General features: G+C 52.4%; 7 protein-coding genes across 7 annotated transcripts; 3 read left to right on the top strand and 4 right to left on the bottom strand.

Moving 5' to 3' along the window:
* Positions 1 to 574: 574 nt before the first annotated feature.
* M436DRAFT_67454 (uncharacterized protein) lies at positions 575 to 2,395 on the bottom strand (the record flags this gene model as incomplete). Its single annotated transcript, XM_013568073.1, has 1 exon — positions 575 to 2,395. One exon carries the CDS (start codon positions 2,393 to 2,395, stop codon positions 575 to 577), a length of 1,821 nt encoding a protein of 606 aa, XP_013423527.1.
* Positions 2,396 to 2,933: 538 nt separating this feature from the next.
* M436DRAFT_34152 (uncharacterized protein) lies at positions 2,934 to 3,263 on the top strand (the record flags this gene model as incomplete). Its single annotated transcript, XM_013567954.1, has 1 exon — positions 2,934 to 3,263. A coding segment is annotated over one exon (330 nt), but the record flags the coding sequence as incomplete, so codon positions are not given.
* Positions 3,264 to 3,691: 428 nt separating this feature from the next.
* On the bottom strand, positions 3,692 to 5,935 carry M436DRAFT_56574 (S-adenosyl-L-methionine-dependent methyltransferase; the record flags this gene model as incomplete). Its single annotated transcript, XM_013568039.1, has 2 exons — positions 3,692 to 5,505; positions 5,740 to 5,935. The coding sequence occupies 2 exons, from the start codon at positions 5,933 to 5,935 to the stop codon at positions 3,692 to 3,694; spliced, it is 2,010 nt and encodes a 669-aa protein (XP_013423493.1).
* A 143-nt stretch (positions 5,936 to 6,078) lies between these two features.
* M436DRAFT_76323 (putative endosome-associated ubiquitin isopeptidase) lies at positions 6,079 to 7,637 on the top strand (the record flags this gene model as incomplete). Its single annotated transcript, XM_013568136.1, has 3 exons — positions 6,079 to 6,192; positions 6,251 to 7,353; positions 7,448 to 7,637. 3 exons carry the CDS (start codon positions 6,079 to 6,081, stop codon positions 7,635 to 7,637), a joined length of 1,407 nt encoding a protein of 468 aa, XP_013423590.1.
* A 611-nt stretch (positions 7,638 to 8,248) lies between these two features.
* M436DRAFT_56179 (uncharacterized protein) lies at positions 8,249 to 10,255 on the bottom strand (the record flags this gene model as incomplete). Its single annotated transcript, XM_013567963.1, has 2 exons — positions 8,249 to 10,124; positions 10,179 to 10,255. 2 exons carry the CDS (start codon positions 10,253 to 10,255, stop codon positions 8,249 to 8,251), a joined length of 1,953 nt encoding a protein of 650 aa, XP_013423417.1.
* A 374-nt stretch (positions 10,256 to 10,629) lies between these two features.
* Positions 10,630 to 16,566, top strand: M436DRAFT_85692 (uncharacterized protein; the record flags this gene model as incomplete). Its single annotated transcript, XM_013568137.1, has 2 exons — positions 10,630 to 12,490; positions 13,502 to 16,566. The coding sequence occupies 2 exons, from the start codon at positions 10,630 to 10,632 to the stop codon at positions 16,564 to 16,566; spliced, it is 4,926 nt and encodes a 1,641-aa protein (XP_013423591.1).
* A 423-nt stretch (positions 16,567 to 16,989) lies between these two features.
* Positions 16,990 to 17,786, bottom strand: M436DRAFT_85693 (Prefoldin, subunit 3; the record flags this gene model as incomplete). Its single annotated transcript, XM_013568138.1, has 3 exons — positions 16,990 to 17,085; positions 17,183 to 17,648; positions 17,764 to 17,786. 3 exons carry the CDS (start codon positions 17,784 to 17,786, stop codon positions 16,990 to 16,992), a joined length of 585 nt encoding a protein of 194 aa, XP_013423592.1.
* Between the last annotated feature and the right edge of the window lie 508 nt (positions 17,787 to 18,294).

Genomic DNA, 18,294 nt, shown 5'->3' on the forward strand with positions numbered 1-18,294 from the left:
AAATGGTCGGGTAAGCATTTGACATGGTCGTGTCAGCTTTCCAAATGGTCGGGTCAGCTTTTCGGATGGTCGGCGGGTTGTCTTCTCGATTGGAATGGTCGGGCCAAAAGTCAGCGTTTGGCATGGTCAAGCTCATCTTTTGCAATCATCAGTCGAGCTTTCGGAGCGCTCAAGATGAGTGTTTCGAATACTCAGGTGAACTTTCGGGGTGCTCAGGTGAACTTTCGGGATGCTCAGATGAACTCTCGGAGTGCTCAGATGAACTTTCGGAGCACTCAGATGAGCTTTCGGGGTGCTCAGATGAGCTTTTTCAACGATCAGATGAACTTTCGGCACCATCAGCTCAACTCCGCCATGGTCGTGTGAAAGGAAAACGAACAGATGGCGACAACAAAAGCAGACCAAAAGCAAAGTAAACCAAAAATCACAATCGTGCAATGGAACAAGCAGAAAAGACAGATGACAATGTCCATCAATCGTGAATATATCCTTCTCATTAGCATACACATACATATATATACATATATTCTTACATTTCCATGAGTGAAACAGCTCCTTTGCAGAGGAAGCTGTCTCAGTTATCCTGCTTGTTGCCCTTGGTGTCAGCGGCAGGATAATCGGCAGGTTTTTGGGCCTCGCCTAATGCACGCTGGTCAGCGGCGCGCTCTTCGAGCACATCGTCTTCGTTATCTCCATCCAAAGCCATTCGCCAATATGCGTCGACAACATCGCCATCGCCGGACCCGGTGGAGGTAGGATTGGTGGAAGAGAGCTCATTGGAAGCGAGCTCGGTGAAAGGAGGCTCAGTGGAAGCGGCCTCAGTAGAAGTGGGCTCAGCGGGAGAGAGCCCAGTGGACAAGGAGTCGTCCAAGATTTGAGATTTCATTGTCGTTGCTTTCGGTTGCGGACGCTGTGGTGCAGGTGTAGGTTTTTCTTGTGCCGCGCGGACTTTGAGGGAGTGACCCATGAAAACGGCACCGTCAAGCGTGCGCACAGCTCTCTCGGCATCCTCTACCGAATCGAACCTGACTCTGAAATACCCCGTATTTCTGCGCCCAACGACGTTCGATCTCAGACGAGTGATGTTGAAGCCAGCGTTCTTCAAATAGTGCCCTACTTCCTTGGCTTGTACTGTGGGCGGAAAACCTTCGATAACGGTGCGCCTGTCGAGCGTGTCTTCTATCGAGACTTTTTGATCTGATTCAGGAATGAGCTTGACAGGCTGTGCACGCTCCAGAGGTTCCACGTTGGTCAATGGTATCTGGAACCCATGAAGTGAGCGGTATCCGGCTTGGGCGTAAGCAAGGAAGGTACGTGGGTGTTTGGAGCTCTTTACGCTCGTAGCTCTCCAGATCTGGGTAACTCGGGCAAAGACAACAGTGTGATCACCAACACCAAGGGATTTGCCGGGCAACAACTTGCACGTGAAGCGGGCAGGAACGTGGTCGCTCTTTATAGCTGGACTAGCTTGGTCGTCGAAGGACTCGGCCCAGCCTGAGGCCAGGATGGTACGAAAAGGTTGGGAAGGGTCGTCGTGAGGCTTGGAAAAACTGTCGGCAATGGAAGCGGCTGTGGGGTGGGTCCCGAGGAAGTTGACAGTGAAAGGTTGGCCGGCGATGATGCAGTCAAGCGTACGGCTCGGACCACGAATACTGAATGAGACGATGGGTTCCGGTTCAAGAGTGGTGGAACTCAAGGACGACAAGGTCATTCCACGGAGCGAGTCGATGTTTGACTCTGCTGACGGAACACGAGTGGTCAAAACAACAACGCTAGAAGGAACGCTACGCATGGTGGCCTTGTAGTCGTCCTTGAGACTTGGCTTGTATACGTCCTCAAGAATCGTGGGTTTTGGCTGAAGACTTGACTGAGAGACGGATTGAGGAATTGGCCGAGGACTTGACTGAGTTGGCGGCGAGGGTATAGACGATGGCTTAGGTGAAGTCGCGAGCGGTCTCTCTGGCTGGTCTGGTTGGGATTGCGACGGCTCTACTGGGCCAAGATCAATAGAGTTTATAAAGTCTCTGGCGCGGGATACATCGTGACCAGTGTCGCCGGTGATGAAGGCGGTGGTTCGCGGTCCAAAGCTTCGGATGTCCACTTCCACTGAAAAGGCCTTCTGGATACGCAACCTCAGTTCGTCGTCGTTGTCCTGGAGAAAGCGAGCTGTAGCGCTTGGCAGATTTAGGTCAAGGTCGGTGGCTCCAGCTCGCGCATCGGTGCAAGGGTTGAAGACGAAGTTGTCCAGATCTTGCATTTCCTCGAAGGGGCGCCGCAAGACGGTTCTGACATATCTGGAAGTATGAGACGACGGCGAATCAACGAGAATGTGGCGTTGACCCTGTTCTGTCGGCCGTTCGGCGGGCGTGAGTTTGATGTCGAGTTCGGCTTGCATTCTGTCGAGGAAGGTGGGATGCTGTTGCATTAGAGCAAAGCGAGGCTCGCGAACATAGACATTTTTTTGTTTTCTCCCATGCCCGGTGTTCTGAGTTTTCTCTGGCTCCAGGCCGTCTAGTTTATCCTGGGCTCCAGAAGTCCGCACCTGTTGGGCATTTTGTCGCCAGTCGGCTGGCCGGGCGTGGGTGGCCTCGCAGACAGGACCGGTCTGCACAAAGCATCGTCGTTGTTGGTGAGAGACGCTACCGAGTCTCGACCAGGCATGGAAGGTCTTGTAGAAGCGAGCGGCCGCTGGCCCTCGAATTGCCACTGCCATGGTCTATACACGGAATAAAGAAGTCGCAACTCACTTCGACTTCAAGCTTCCCGCCGCAAGCAAGCAACCAGCCGCGGCGGAGATATCTTGGCACGCTACTCGCGGAGCGGAGAGGAATCCCGCAAAATCGACATTCCATGAGCCGTCCAAGTCGCATACTGCCCGTCGTGAGCATAGCATTTGCGCAATCATCAACCACACATCCGCTTCACTCGCCGAAATGCTGCTCAATCACACACCCCGCGCGAGTCTGCGCATCGTCTCTTCCTCGACACAACAGGTCCGCCATGCCTCGTTGATCCGCCGCCCCAAGCGACCATACACCTTCACCCAGCTCGTCACTCTCTCCGACGGCAGCACCTTTGTTCAGCGCACCACCAGCCCGCAACCCGTATACCGTAGCACAAAGGACGTGCGCAACAACCCGCTCTGGAACCCCAGCAGTCAGAAGCTGTTGAACATTGAAGAGGATGAGGCTGGTCGTTTGAAGAGATTCAGAGGTCGTTTCGGTCGCGGTTGGGATGCTGAGGCTGTTGCTGATGCTGAAGAGGTTTGTTCTTGTTTGGTCTGATGTTGTATGTGTCCACATTCGCTGACTTTTGTCTCAGGTGAGAGATGGCGAAGAAGCTCTCGCCCCGGAAGAGTCACAGGACTCGCTGCTCGATCTCATCTCCAACTACGGCAACGAAGCCGAGGCCGATGGCAAGGCTGCTGGCAAGAAGGAGGAGGTCAAGTCAAGTGGCAAGGGCAAGGGTGGCCAGAAGTAACCTCCCAAAAGCCATATTTGTGCCTTTTGGTCGTCAATGCATAGCGGGCGTTTTTGGGGTTGATTTATATGTACAAAAAGCTGGGAGGGGGGCGGGACCGAAAGGCTCGGTATATTGATACCCCTCGTGTGTATTCTACAAGTCTGTACAGCATCTGTCTCAAGATGACAGATTTTGCCTAGATTTTCTATCATGTTCAAAACGGGTATATCTACACCACCTCGCTTTCGGAGGCTTCGAGCGCTTCTGATCCGAGTGGTCGAAACGGCCATTCAATGTACGCTTTTGTCAGGGCGACCAGCTGCTCCCGCGTGATGTTTTTGGTCAGCAGATGCTCAGGGTTCAACATTCCGCCTGTAGTCGAGTCCCTGAATTCTGGCGGAAGGATATCGCGCGCTCCTGGTCCAAGTCTATCAATCGACTCCATTAATGGCGCCGCAGGGTGCGTGAACAGTGCTTTGAGCAGGCCCCGCTTGATGTGCGTGGCTTCGGTCGGGTTCATCAAGTCGTCCCCGAGTGCTTCTGACCGCGGCTTGAGGTCGAGCAGTCGCATAGGGAAGCGAGGCCAAAACTCCTCAATCGCTACCGTCATGGGCTCGAAGGGTCGTCGATCATACTGCATCATTGGATTCGGCTTACACAGCGCGAAATACTCGTCAAGGAGGATGCGCAGTTGTTTTATCACCTGAACGTTGAACAGGGTCTGCATAACAGATGCAATATTGTTGCTGGTTTCAACAAGTCTCGCCTCCAAGTCCTTCCGTATTTCCTCTGATAGTTTGGTTTTGGTTGTACTGTACTCGTGTTCAAGGGCAATCTGTTCGCCCCAAACATCAATGTAATATCTAACGGACTCGTGTTCGGTAACCGTGATATACTCCTGGCTGACATTTGTAAGTTTGACTTTTGCTGGAATATTCATGCGTTTTCGTTGGGGTCTGGGCGTTGCTGCAAATTCTTGCAGCTTTCTGACTTGGCCTTCATGGTCGGCGAGAAGGGTCTGTAAAGGTTTGTCCTTGGGCAAGTGTATCGGGATGTAGGCTTCGAGGGCATCGCCGTCGGTGTCCAGGGCTTTCTGGTGAAAATCAGGGCGGCGATGCTCCGGAACAGACATGTCTTTGGACTGCATGCGCTCAAGGACTTTTCGGGCGCTCCAGACTTCAAGTTGATCTTGACGCTGCCTGTGCATGACTTTCTTGTGCGCATCGATACGCGAGAGCTGAGAGCGATCACTGCCAACAATTTCGGCAACTTCAAATGAGGAGTCGACATTGACCGAGAAACCGACCTTGTGTATGACAGAATCAGGCAAGGCAGCGTGTTTGAGTTCGTCGGGAATCCAGAGGAGCAAGCGCACCAGCCCGTAGCGTTGGAACATGGTATTGATCTGGGCGGCTTCGGCCATCTGGTGCAGGACCATACTCGGAAAAGAGACTTGGTTGCTGCCTCCACGAATTTCGGGATAGCGGCGGACCAGGCTGCCGATGACGAGTAAGGAATTGTTGGGTTCACGCAGGCGTGGATCCGAGTCAGGAAGAGGATCCCTCCTCGGCAAGAGGTGGTCGTCGAAGATCTTGTCATATGTGTCAAAGTAGCCCTTTGGGGCAGCGCCAGAAAGGGTGGTGTGACGGTAAGCCGAGTCCTTCTGGTCCAACAAAGGCTTGATGAAGGGTTCCAGGTAGCGCTCGTCGGGCTCGAGGAGGAGATGGCGACGGGGTTTCAGAAGTTGGTGGATCTTTTGCGACCACAGACAGGCGCCAGGATGGAGATCGATAATGTCGCATCCTTTGTGCTTGTCCAAGTCGTGGCCGATGTAGTTGATGATTTCATCGCACAGAGGCTCGCTCACGACGTCGACTCTGTCTGGGAACTTGTCCTTGCCGGCAGTGGGACCAAATTGTCTGCCATCGGGGAAGGCGTCGCTGAGACTTTGTCCGATGGGATAGTCCGGGTGGACATAGTAGGTGAGAGAGTTGCGGTAGGACGAGAGATTCCGGTGGCGAGACGAGTCTGCGATGTCCTGTTCTAGCACGGGCAGACCATCTGGACCCAATTCGTCTTGTTCGGCGTGCTCAGCGGCCTTGGTGGACTTTTTGGAAGCAGACTTGTTGGCTTTTGTCGGTTTGGCAGCAGTGTCGGCGGCCTTGGTTGAGCTTTTGGTGGCAGTCTTGGTGGCCTTGGTAGGCTTCTTGATAGCAGTCTCGCTGGCCTTGAGTATAGTTGTACTCGCAGTCTCACTAGGCTTGGCCGTCTTTATACTGGCAGTCTCGGTGGGATTGGGCAAAGGGCGGGCAGCAGTGTCGGCAGGGATTGATGATTTTTTGGACTTTCTCAGTTGGGCGACGGCGGCGGCCAATTCTCCCCTGTCGATGGTGGTTGCCGTCTTCTCGGCCTTCCTCGCAGCTTTGGCTAGTCTGACTGCTACTCTGGCGGCAGAGGACAGTGGCGGTGGCATGGTCCTTGTCGCGTTCAAGTCGAGGCGCAACGAGCTCGGAATCTCCAACCATCAACGTCTTTTTTGGTCGCGTCGCGCTTCGTCATTTGACAAGACCACCACAACATGGTCTTGTCAACAACCACCAACCTCCGACAGCCAACATGAGTGCACCCAAGAGCGTCGAGCAGATAGTCTCCGAGGCCTCCAACTTCGACCATGCCGCCAACATCCCCCTCAACATGGCCCTGCGCACCGCCCAGAACATGATCAGCCAAGTGAGATGGTCACACACTCCCTCGACCGACCACGCCGTCCTAATCGAGAGCCCACCAGGCCGCCTACTACGAGCGCGAGTCCAACCTCCAAGATGCCTACTACTTTCTCTACCGCCATGCCGACTTCTTCTTTACCCACATCTCCAAGCACCCGGATGCGAAGAAGCCAGAGTACAAGGCTCAGATGGCCCGCACACGCGACCATGTCAAGTCTGATCTGTCGCGCATGGAAGCCCTGAAGCCTGACATCACAACTCGATACCAAAAGTACCAGGATCTTGTCAAGACGAGGAACCAGCTCAAGTCACAGAACGACACGCCGGCTGCATCGCACGAGTCGTTTGTGCTGAGTGCTGCTGAGCACAAGGACATGGCTCTGCAGCTGGCCAACCGCGAACTGAGGAGACGGGCAAAAGATACTCGCGACGACAATGCTGTCATGGACGACCTGAGTCGTGGTATACAAGACCTGGGCCGCCGCATCGATGCTCCTCGTCGTTCATCTCAAGCTTCGTCGTCCTCACAATCCTCATCCGCATATCACTACCCTTCAGTACCCTCCACCCACGCCTCTATCCCTCAATCGTCAGTCCCTCTGGCACCCAGTCGACCTCCGAAGAACGACCTACTCAACTACGCCGCACCCCCACCACTCCCCTCGAAACCAGACACCTCAGTACCACCCCTCCCCTCCAAAGGAAATGTCCCAGCACCACCACCCAAACATGACCTCTCATCCACCACGCAATCCTACCAATTCCAACCGGCCGCCCACACCGAAAACGGCACCCCCCTCCGCACCCTCTTCCTCCCCACCTCCCTCCGCCACTCCTTCGTCTCCCTCGCCGCCCCCAACACTTCCTCAAACCTCGAAACCTGTGGTATACTCTGCGGCACCCTAATCTCCAACGCGCTGTTCATCTCACACCTGGTCATCCCTGATCAAACCTCTACCTCTGATACCTGCGAAACCACCGATCAGGGAGAAACAGACTTGTTCGATTATGTGGACGGAAAGCAATTGATGGTGTGCGGCTGGATACACACGCATCCAACCCAGACTTGCTTCTTGTCATCCAGGGATTTGCACACTAGCGTGGGCTATCAAGTCATGCTGCCCGAGAGTGTAGCGATCGTGTGTGCGCCTAGTAAGGAGCCCGAGTGAGTTGTTCTAACCCCCCCCTTTTCCCGCTTTCTCTTTCTGGTTGAATAGATGGGTGGGCTTTGCTGACGAAAGATCCCCCCCAAAAAACAGTCATGGTATCTTCCGCCTTACGGATCCACCAGGCAAACAGGCCATCCTGAATTGCAACAAACCAGGCCTCTTCCACCCTCACGATACAGATAACCTATACACCGATGCCACCAGACCTGGTCACGTATCCGAGTTGGCGGGCTTACAATTCCAAGTCGTGGATTTGAGAAAAGGAAAAGGGAGAACATAGATGATACGCAATTCATACCGCAATCCGTTATGAAGCACCAAAGACGATCGAGTTTTTGATATATATAAAGTAAAATGTTTCGATACATCTCTTAGCCCCACCCACCAATCCTCGCCACCAAACAGGGCAGAGCATCAGTGTTCAATTGCTATAGAAAAGCAAGAAGAAAAGGGGGGGTTACATGTATCGTACATTTCTCTCAATTCTATCCACCAAACTCCTTCAAAAAAGGAAATGGCTTTACCGTGAAAGGCTGGAAACCGAAAAGAGAAGAAAGATGTAAGTTTGATCTTCCGCGTGGAATACTGAGCAAGGATCATGACTCTTGAAAGATAAGACAATGCTCCACCTTGCAACGCGGGGTTTTGTGTGTGTTTCTGCACAATGGTTTCTTGTCGCAGTGTTCAGAGGATAAAAGGGAGCGAATATCGCGGCATGGAAAGGAGAGTGTGGAGAAAAGTGGTACAGACCTTCTTTGGGCCTTGAAAAGATTGTTTCATGATTGAAAACAAAGGGGGTATAATCATCCATCCGCGACAGACATTCCGTCTCGTCTTTCTCGTCCCCAGAACTCCTGATATCTATGCTGTGTGTCAGTGGTGTATCAGCCCCTACCCTGCAAATCCAACGCGTTTCTTGGTCGCCGCAGGTGCGAAACCATTCCTGCTGCCCATGCCGTCGAGCAAACGGTCCATGCCACCGAGGTCCAGTTCTCCGCGTTCTAGTAGGTGTTGATCGAAAACGCTAGGACCATTGCTCGATCCGCCTGTCGCTTGAGCGAATAGCGATCTAGATGGTTTTTGTGGCCGCATAGACTGGATAATGATAAGACTGTACTCGCCAGTAACTACAAAGTCGCGTAGAGACATGGATCCTAGGTTGATTGCAGTGGATCGAACAGGAAATTGCGTGACACCGTTGAGGATCTCGCCAGAAAGATCCAAGCCTTCGATGTGTGAGAGTCCAGGTCCGTAGAGGGATCCAATGTCCTTGCCGCTGCTGTTGAGACTGCGCTGCCAGAGGGCTGCAAGGCTCGGGATGTGGTATGCGTCACTGCCGTACCACAGAACGACCGAATCATCGACATGTCCATGGTTTCCAGCTGTTGCAACGGCACACACACCTCCTCTGGCTGTAGTCGTCGCTGGCGCAGCAGGCTTTGGTGCGCCAAAGAGTGATTCCTGTCGTTGCTGGCGAGTGTTGGGTGTCGATGGCGCAAGTCCCTGAGCAGATCTAGATTTGAGTTCCGAAGTAGGTGCAGCATCGGGACTACCGATAAAGCCCTGTATGACAAAAGTGTTCATCTTTTTCTGTGTTACACCGTCGATATCCCACACGCCCCATTCACCACGATCCAACAAGACCAGAGCAGCCTTGGCTCCCGAAACCCAAGCGACGTCTACGATCTTTCTCCTCTGGGCAAGGCCGGGATAGTTGCTTGTGGCTCCCTTGGGCATCTGGAAAGAGGTGTTGAAGGCCGAAATCCAGCTACCTGTCTCGGCGGACGAGTCATCGGCAGAAGCACGAGACGAAGGACGGCCTTTTGGCGCGAGCGGATCGTAGATCTTCAAAGCACCCTTTACGTCAGCAACAAGGAGACGTGAATGATGGCGCGAGGGGTATTGAGCTGTGCTGAAGCGGAGACACTGAGAGGAGGATGAAAGCGGTACGGCGTGGAATGGAATGACGGCGGTCGGGATTTTGCCGCCTGTCAATTCGTCAAAGGCGATAGGGATACGGTAGAAGGTAAGAGTCTCGAGGTGAACCGAGGTCGAGGAGGCAACCAGTAGATCGAGCTTCTCGTCGTTTGCAGTGGGTTGTTGTTGTTGTGGATTGTCGAGGTCCATCTGGTTATTTGCATCAGACAGACTTGAGCTGCTCGTCCATGTGAGGGCGATGTCCCTAGCCATAGCGGAGGACGCAGCAGATGGGCTAAGTTCGCAAATCTGAGCACCTAGGCGACCATTTCTCTTGGCGGATGCCGATGGAGGTGTCAAGGGAAGTGTGATCAGGCGCAATGTAGCATCGGCACATGCGACGGCCAGAACAATGCGTTGCCTGATTATGAGCGGTACGCGGGCCTTGGATTGTAGCGAGGAAGAAGCTTGTGGGACGTTTGGCAGGGCCAGACGAAGGACGGGACTGCCAAAAGACAACTTCAGCTCTTGTGTGAAGGACGGGTATGGCTCATCTTCGTCCAGCTCCTCGTCTTCAGCATCGTAGCGCGGCTTGTCCTGATCAGGAATGTCCTCGGTTACGGCAGACGTGGTTACGTCGATGGGATGATTCCACTCGGTGCGGTGTGTTCGGGTTCCTGCTAAGTCGTCGACACGCTCGCGGACAGTGCGCGAGGCGGTCGACAGCGGCCTGCCACCTCTCCAGAGTATGTGAAGACCATGATCGTATCCAGAGATGATAATGTCGGCACCGCGTGGGGTCTGTACAGGGTAGACTTTGGTGACGTTCAGTCGATGCGGGCACTCGTAGCTATACACATTTGTTAGGAACTCATGACCGAGGGGTGACAAGGGAGGCGCATACTTGAGGTGCATCTGCTTGCCATGGCGGGAAACGCGTGGCTTCTGCAGCTTGTCGGAGTCAGACGTTGTTGTTTTCATGGTTGGTGTGAGAATTGGGTGTGCAAAGAAACATGATCAACTCGCTGCTGCTGCTTGAAGACGACGAAGCTGTTGACGCGCCCAGGGAAGGTGCAGCCGAGCCGGCGCGTCGACCAACACCGAAACATTCAAGCACCAAAGACATGATCCATCTGCTCCCTACATATCCAATTGTCTGCTGCAACTTCTTCAGACATCGCCGATGATCTGGTAAACATCGTCTGCTCACCGGAACGTATCTCGTTGGCACTGCTATCTGTCCACTGTTGGCACACAACAAACAATTTCTCTACCGCTTGGCCTATGGACTTTCCGTAAACATCCAATTATTCGACAATAATGTGTATACACCCCGCCGCATTATCATCTGACACATGGCCGATTTCTTTCCACTGGGCATCCACCGCCCCTCTGCTCTGCCCTGTCTAATCTCCGAGTCTGTCCTACCTGAGAATCCAACACCAAACGACTACGTCTGGAAAGTATATCCAGGTCTCTCGGACGATGCTGAACACGAAGTTCTATACACATCAAACTGTGTTGTATGGTCACAGGATGGTCATGTTCGAAAGGTCTTCAAATTCGATTCAATAAAACAGCCTGTCAGCCATGCTCTGATAACCCGATTTCGCCATGACCCGCTACTCAAGCCATCTACCTCCTCTGCAGCGTCAAGTCATGTTATCTCGTATGCCGCAACAGCCTATGCATCCAGATGGGGTACAAGGCCTCAGCGTGATCCCCGTCATCTGCTCGCTTCAGGCAATAGCGACCCACGCGGCTTCAATCGTGCTTTGGTCATCATCTTGAAGTCTGAGATGCACATCCATTATCTGTCCGGCTCAAATCATGTCCTGAACGTGCCCTTCGACGTCGAAAAGGCCTTTCCTGCCATCGATGGTCTGGTCGTGCAGAGAAAAGCTGCTACGATTACCAGAGAGCCTCCCACCCCTACCATGCCTGCTCCGCCTCCAAACTCATTTGCTTCCAACCAGCCGTACTTGTTTTCTCAACCAAAATCTCCTGAGTTGAGGGCCAATCGCTATCGTCCAAGTGTTCTGCCTCCTAGCCCGTCGACTCACTTCAATCTCGACGCCTTATTTCAGGATCTGAATAAAGGCTCAGGGTCACAGATGACTGATGAGCTACCTCGGTTTTATTCTCTGGAGAATCCACTGTCAGATCTGGCCCCCGTGTCACATGCTAGCGTATGTCGCCAACCTCGATTCCCTCGTCCTGGAGCTCCGAACGGTCCTATTGTCGAGTATGACATGCTTGACCCTGCGGAAGAGCTTGTCTATGTGTCTTCTCAGGACGAGCTTGCTGAGACTGCAGACTCTGAAGATGCTCCACTCTTTCTGATGGTTACTGTCAACAGAGAATTGGGCCAAATCACTGTCTGGCAGGCATGGTACCTGCAGCCTCCCAAACTCTCTGACCTGCTATCACAGCGCGCAGCACACCAGGCAGCTAAGGCTAAGCGTCCTAGCTCTGTGATGACTGGCCGTACAGCGGGTGCCACCACACCCGCTCTGAAGCACCGTGATCATCGTGACAGAGTGCGAGAAAGTTTTGCTGCCTCTATGAGGTTATCTGTCGCTTCAACCACAAGACCGTCACAAGATGATGAAGAGGTTATGGCATCGCAAATGGATCCAGAGTATCTGCTCAAGAAGCCTGCTGGTGGTGTCAGACGGGTCAGTTCCATTCTCTCGCGTGGTGACGTTGGCAATTCAGATCCGTCGATCAAGCAAACCGCCCTCGGTGCTAGTCTCAGCGGCGCTGGCCGCAGGTATCCGTCGATGGGAAGCTTTACTGATCGCGACCGCCGGAGTTTTGGAAACAATCAGGTGCTCCGTAAAAGTCGGGCGTCAACACCGGGAAGCCTCTTCAGCAAAAGCATTGGGCCAGACGATGCCACTGAAATCGAAAATAGTCGAATGCAAGACTACACTGACGAGTACGAGAGTGCTGAACGACTGATTGGAGCTACTCACAAATCTGCCGGTACAGAGTCTGTGCTGGGCTCTTCGCCTGATGGGCTCAGAAAAGAGCTGGTCATCCGCAAGCTCGATGTTTTCATGACTGATGTGTCGAATTTTGGATCTGCCGCGATTGAGGATCTTATCAGGGTCTCTCCGCTAGTCCACCCCCCTCAATCTGACCAAAGCAGTTCTTTGATCTCACTATACATCCTCGACGCGTCATCAAAGTCCATGACAACAGTCAAATTGCGTGTGCAGAAGAAGAATGAATTAGTGCCGGGGAAAGATGCGCCAGCACGGTATATGCCTATACCTTTTCTGTGCGATCGCAACATAACACACAATATCGCCGATATCACCAAACTCCGGGATGGCCGAGTCACAGCCATTGCTTACCTATCAAGCAACTCTCAAGAACTAGGAATTATACCCGCGCGAGGCATCACATGGTCGATACCAATCTCGCGACACATACGCATTTCGCATCCTTCCGATGTTGCAAGCATCCTACACACAAGAGAGACCACGCAGAAGTCTATATCACTGCAATGGCCATGCAAGTTACAGCATCCTGGAACTTATGGTAACATTACCGTAGTCTCATCAGATGGTCTCCAGAACCGGTTTCAGGTACGCCTTAGTCCAAGGTCTATCCCTGTGCGCCAAATTCTGGAGTTGTGTCAGACTGTACTTCCGGCGAAAGAAGGAGGTTCAATTGCCGCCATTTGGTGCAACATACATCATCGATTTACAGCTGATGAGATACAACTGACCAGCTGTCTTGATGTTGAATGGGAAGCAATGATTGTAACGCTCTTCGCCTTTGCGGCTGGTTCGATTGGAAGAACATTGCGCGGCAACCCGAGAAGCAAGTCTTCAACGGCTGATGCAACACGACACGGTACATATGGAAGCCAGTTACGATCTCGTAACCTGAAGTCAGATCTTGACAAATTCAAATCACCTGCCTGGAGCTGGCTCGAAAAGCCTACTACAAGTTCGAAACTCAGTGCTATCACTCCGAGATCAAGGCTCAGAACCCCTCGAAGCACACATAAAGCTAAAAAGCACTCTTTCTCGTTGATTGAGTATGAGACGATGGCCCGTCAATTATTGCACGATATTGCGGTGGACGAACTGGATTGGCTAGTGTCTTCTGACTCTGCCAACTCACGATATCTGTGTTGCATTAAGATCATGCTTGTGTTATCTCTTTTCAGGGAAGAGCAGAAGCTCAATTCACTCGCTGACGATGTGGAAGGCATGGTCGCTAGTTCTCTCTCTGCCATCATCGCCCAACTTGGACACTGGCTTTCGCTTGATTCGTGGTCTCACAAAGCAGGATCTTACCGTGAGGCCGATAGCGAGATTGGTGACTGGGAGTTGTCTTCGTCTACGATGAACACAACTGTCAAGGCTTTGCAGAGCACCTGTCCTCTTCCTCAATCTGTCTTTGCTTGGGTCGAGAAGAACTTTATTCAGGGGGTGCCTGAACAATTCTTGGATGTCGAAACTGTTGCCTGTCTGTGGACAGATACGTCGCCTGGTCCGGCCTCAAAACTCACAGAAGAGGTTCTACCTCGATTGACCTCTCTACAGTCATTGGCTGCTCACTTCTCTGCGATCAAAACCTCGCCAAGTGCTTTGGTGGAAACGATGAAGCAAGCCAAACTCGGTTCCGGAGCCTTCGAAACCCTGCCTGAAGGCGTACTTGCTCCGCTCCGGGAAGCTATCAGCCGTTGTCAGACAGCCCCTCCGACAACATGGACTCCAGACCTTCTAGAGTTCGTCGCGCGTGAAGATTTGATTGAATTGTCGCAATTCAACAAGGACGCCAGTCGCCCATCCAGTCGAGGGGCGCCAAATAACGTGCTAGTTCCACATGATGTGCAGACCATTTACAGTTCTGCCGACCGTGCTCCTCTCACAGCCAAAACGCACGAAGCAGAAAGACACGCGGTGATATCGCTCATTTTCTCCGAAGATCGACGCTTTGTTGATGCTGCTCAGTTGATGAACCCAACTGCAGTCCAAGTCGCCGAATGTCCGCCTCAACCAGAATGGTCAGAAGTTGAGCATCTGGAACAGCAGAAGCGAGTCATGCAATGGGTGATGATACGTACGCTTGCGTTGTCCCCCGGCGATGGTATGATCCACTTCGAGAGTCAGCGTCCTCTACTCTCTGAGAAGTTCCATATCAAGGGCTTTAGTACATCATGTCAGATGAAGCCGATGGACAATACCATCAGCGCGGACCGAAGTGGTTTCACCGAGGAGAAGTTTGCCTGGACATTCTTCCACGCTGGTGTCTCTGCAGGGTTAAGCATCTCGCGAAATGCTACCGGCATCGATACTTCATGGATTGTATTCAACAAGCCTGCGGAACTCAACAATCGTCATGCTGGATTCCTTCTCGCTCTTGGTATAAATGGTCATCTGAGAACTCTTGCTAAGTGGCTTGCATTCAAGTATCTAACCCCTAAACACAATATGACCTCTATAGGTCTTCTGCTGGGGTTGTCAGCATCGTATCTCGGTACCATGGATACTCTGCTTACTCGGATGCTGTCTGTACATATCACGAGAATGCTTCCTCATGGTGCTGCCGAGCTCAACGTTTCGCCAAGCACACAGACTGCTGGGCTAATGGGTATTGGACTGGTGTACTACAACACGCAGCATCGACGAATGAGCGAGATTATGCTCTCTGAGGTCGAACATCGTGAGATCGAAGACCCAGGGAGCACAATGGACCAGTTACGTGACGAGTCATATCGACTTGCTGCAGGTTTTGCTCTTGGATACATCAACATTGGGAAGGGTCGAGATCTTCGTGGTCTCCATGGCATGAATCTACTGGAACGTCTATTGACAGTAGCCATTGGTCCTCGACCTGTCGAACTTGTTCATGTCGTTGACAAAGCCACTGCCGGTGCGGTCATTGCAATCACTTTGATCTATATGAAGACCGGAGACCAATCCGTGGCACGCAAGATCGACATACCTGACACCATTACCCAGCTCGAGCATTGTCGTCCGGACATGCTGCTTCTCCGGACTGTTGCAAGCCACCTCATCATGTGGAACGAAATCACTGATGAGCCCGATTGGATCCAGAAGAATCTTCCTAGCGAGTATGCACACCGTTACTATGGCCACAATTCAAGGAATTCGATGGAGATGATGACCTTGCCCCAACTACGAAGCAAGGATGTGCCAGTGTTCAACATATTAAGTGGTCTTGCCTGGAGTCTAGCCCTTCGATTCGCAGGTAGTGGTAACGAGCGAGCGAGAGACCAAGTCATTGCAGTTCTGAAAGCATTTATTGCTGTTTCCAAGCAAGATGCATTCTTCTACGATGCGAAATTGACCCGAGCAACGGTCAAGCGCTGTATCGATGTATTGGCTCTCGCTATGGCTACGATCATGGCAGGTACTGGTGATCTCCAAAGTTTCAGGTATTTACGTTCACTGCATGGCCGAGTCGACGCAGAAACAACGTACGGATCGCATCTTGCAGCTCATCTTGCGATTGGCACGTTGTTCCTAGGTGGTGGCACATACACGTTTGGCACGTCCGACTTTGCGATTGCGTCTTTGATGTGTGGGTTCTATCCCCTCTTTCCCAGCGATGTCCTTGACAACAGAGTACATTTGCAGGCGCTTCGACATCTCTGGGTCTTCGCTGCAGAGCCTCGTTGTATCGTTGTACAAGATGTCGACACGAAGCGGCCCATCCATGTCAAGCTCCGAGTCGTGACACAAGACGGCAGACAGAAACACATGACTTCTCCATGCTTGCTGCCAGAACTGAGTACAATCTCACGTATCAGCACAGACGATCCCACTTATTGGCAAGTCACACTCGACTTTGCAGCGAATCCAAAGCATCTCGCCACATTCCGCCGCTCGCAAACAGTCTATGTGCGCCGTTGCCCGCCAGGAGAAGCGTCAAACAGTGTCTTCAGCACCACTTTATCGGCACTGGTCGAGGCCCAGTCGAGTATCGGCGGTCGCCAGATGTGGGAGTGGATCTGCAACCTGCCTGCCTTCCAAGACTTTGATCAAGCAGACTTTGGCTTGGTCTTGCCTTCTGACCCACGCAGCGCGACGCACATGGATGAAAAGTTGACGTCTGTGGATAGTAGATTGGCGTTGATTCGGAGTGTGGACTCTGGAAAGGCGGATGCGCTGTGGAGTCTGAGGTTGCTGTTTGCGTGGGCTCAGGATGCAGTGGATAATGGAGATGGGAGACTGAGATGGTTAGGCAAGCATGTGGTTGATATGTTGCGGGCGAAAGTGGCAGAGAGGACGGATGCCACATAGCTATCTCGACCTATGTCACCACGTGACTGTTGTAGCTTAGTCACTTCGTCATCATGATTGTTATGATATGTCCCATTCTACTTTTGATGAGAATGCTTTTGTTCTTTTGTGGTATGCATATATATACAGTGTAAACGCTTTTCCATGGCGAGAGGCGGTAGAAGCCAACCAGGATAATCTACGAACAGCCAAGTCCGTACGAGGCTCTTCCAATGCGTCCGTTTCCCTTTTCACGGCGATTCAGACTTCGGTCTACGACAACGGGATCTCGCCGTTCGAGGTCGATAATGCATTGGTAATCCCAAAGGTGTGTTTACCTTGATGCGTGTTGAGTGTTGCTTCTCGTTCTCGGCTGTGCCAAGACAGCGGAATGTGTGATGATGAGACGTGATCGTGTCTCTTCTCTTCTTGTGGTCGACGACTTCACTCGCTAGGCTCGGAGGTCTTGCCCTCGGCCTTTTCCTTCCTGCGCATACCGACATCCCAGTTGTAGACACGAGCAGTAGCGACCTCGAGCGTCTGTTTTGTCACATCATCAGCCTCTTGTCGCGATCCACACCCACTGCACAACCCCTCCAGTGTCCAGCAGTCAAGAACAAAGGAAGAAGGGACTCACCGTAATCTGCTCACGCAAAAAATCCATATCCTCCTCTGCATTCTCCAAGCCACTCTTGGCCGCCTCCAACTTGCCCTCCAACAACTCCTCGGCCTCGCCCATCGGATACGCCAGCATGACATTAGCACCCAACCACAAATACACCTCCTCCGTCCTCGGCACCTTGGCCTTGGCAAACAGCGTATCATTGAGCTCAAAATAACTTTCCAACTCTTCGGCATCCGCATCTCTGCTCTTCAAAAACCTGACAGTTTCCAAAGTCTTTTGGACGTCTGGGATCTTTTCGCGCAGCCCGGCAGCGCGGCGAGAGGTGTTTACTTCCATGAATTGGTACTTTTGGATCATTTCGGAAAAGGACTTTAGGGTTGGTTCGACTTCGGCGCGGGTGGTGCAGTAGTCGGATACGGCGTCTACGAAGGGGGCGAAGGGGATGCCGCGGGGGTTTGTGGGTGCGTCGGATTTTTTGCTGGTGGCGAGAGGTGTCAGTTTGGAATGTCGTTGTGTGCTTGGAGGGTTTGGCTGTGGTATAGAAGGGTTGGAGTTGAGGGTGGTAGATTGGAGGATTGCTTGATTGTGCGCACCTTGCTGTTGTTGTTGTCGCCATGTTTGCGGTGTTGGGTGGGTGGAAGAGCAAAGGTGTGTGTAGGTTGTAGTGCGCTCTTGGTTTTAGAATTGTTTACGAGCTTGAGCACTTGGGCATGTGAATGTTGCTTCTGAATGTGCAAGTTACGTCGTGTTTGGGAGCTGTTTGCTCTTGCTTGCATCCGCTCTTTGTGCAGACTGTGCAAGCAATCGCTGCAAGCACAATACCTGCACAGGAAAGATATGCACGGTCACAATATATGCACATTCACAATCATGCAAGCCGCTGACATGCCGAATGCACGAGCCAAACCAGCCCACCTCAACCTCACCTGCTTACATCAAGACATGGATGATGCGTTCATGACGGGCAAACCTCAGCCCTTCCATGTTCCCTCACCCTAGCAACATGCATGCTGCTAGCCGAATATCCCCGACTCGCATGCTGCTATCCAACTCTATCTCTGCTTTGCGATGAACGAAATCCCAAGAGTCGAACGAAAGCAAAATACGAGCTCGATTGTCGTGAC

Source organism: Aureobasidium namibiae, assembly GCF_000721765.1.
Source record: "Aureobasidium namibiae CBS 147.97 unplaced genomic scaffold scaffold_21, whole genome shotgun sequence".
NCBI lineage: Eukaryota > Fungi > Ascomycota > Dothideomycetes > Dothideales > Saccotheciaceae > Aureobasidium > Aureobasidium namibiae.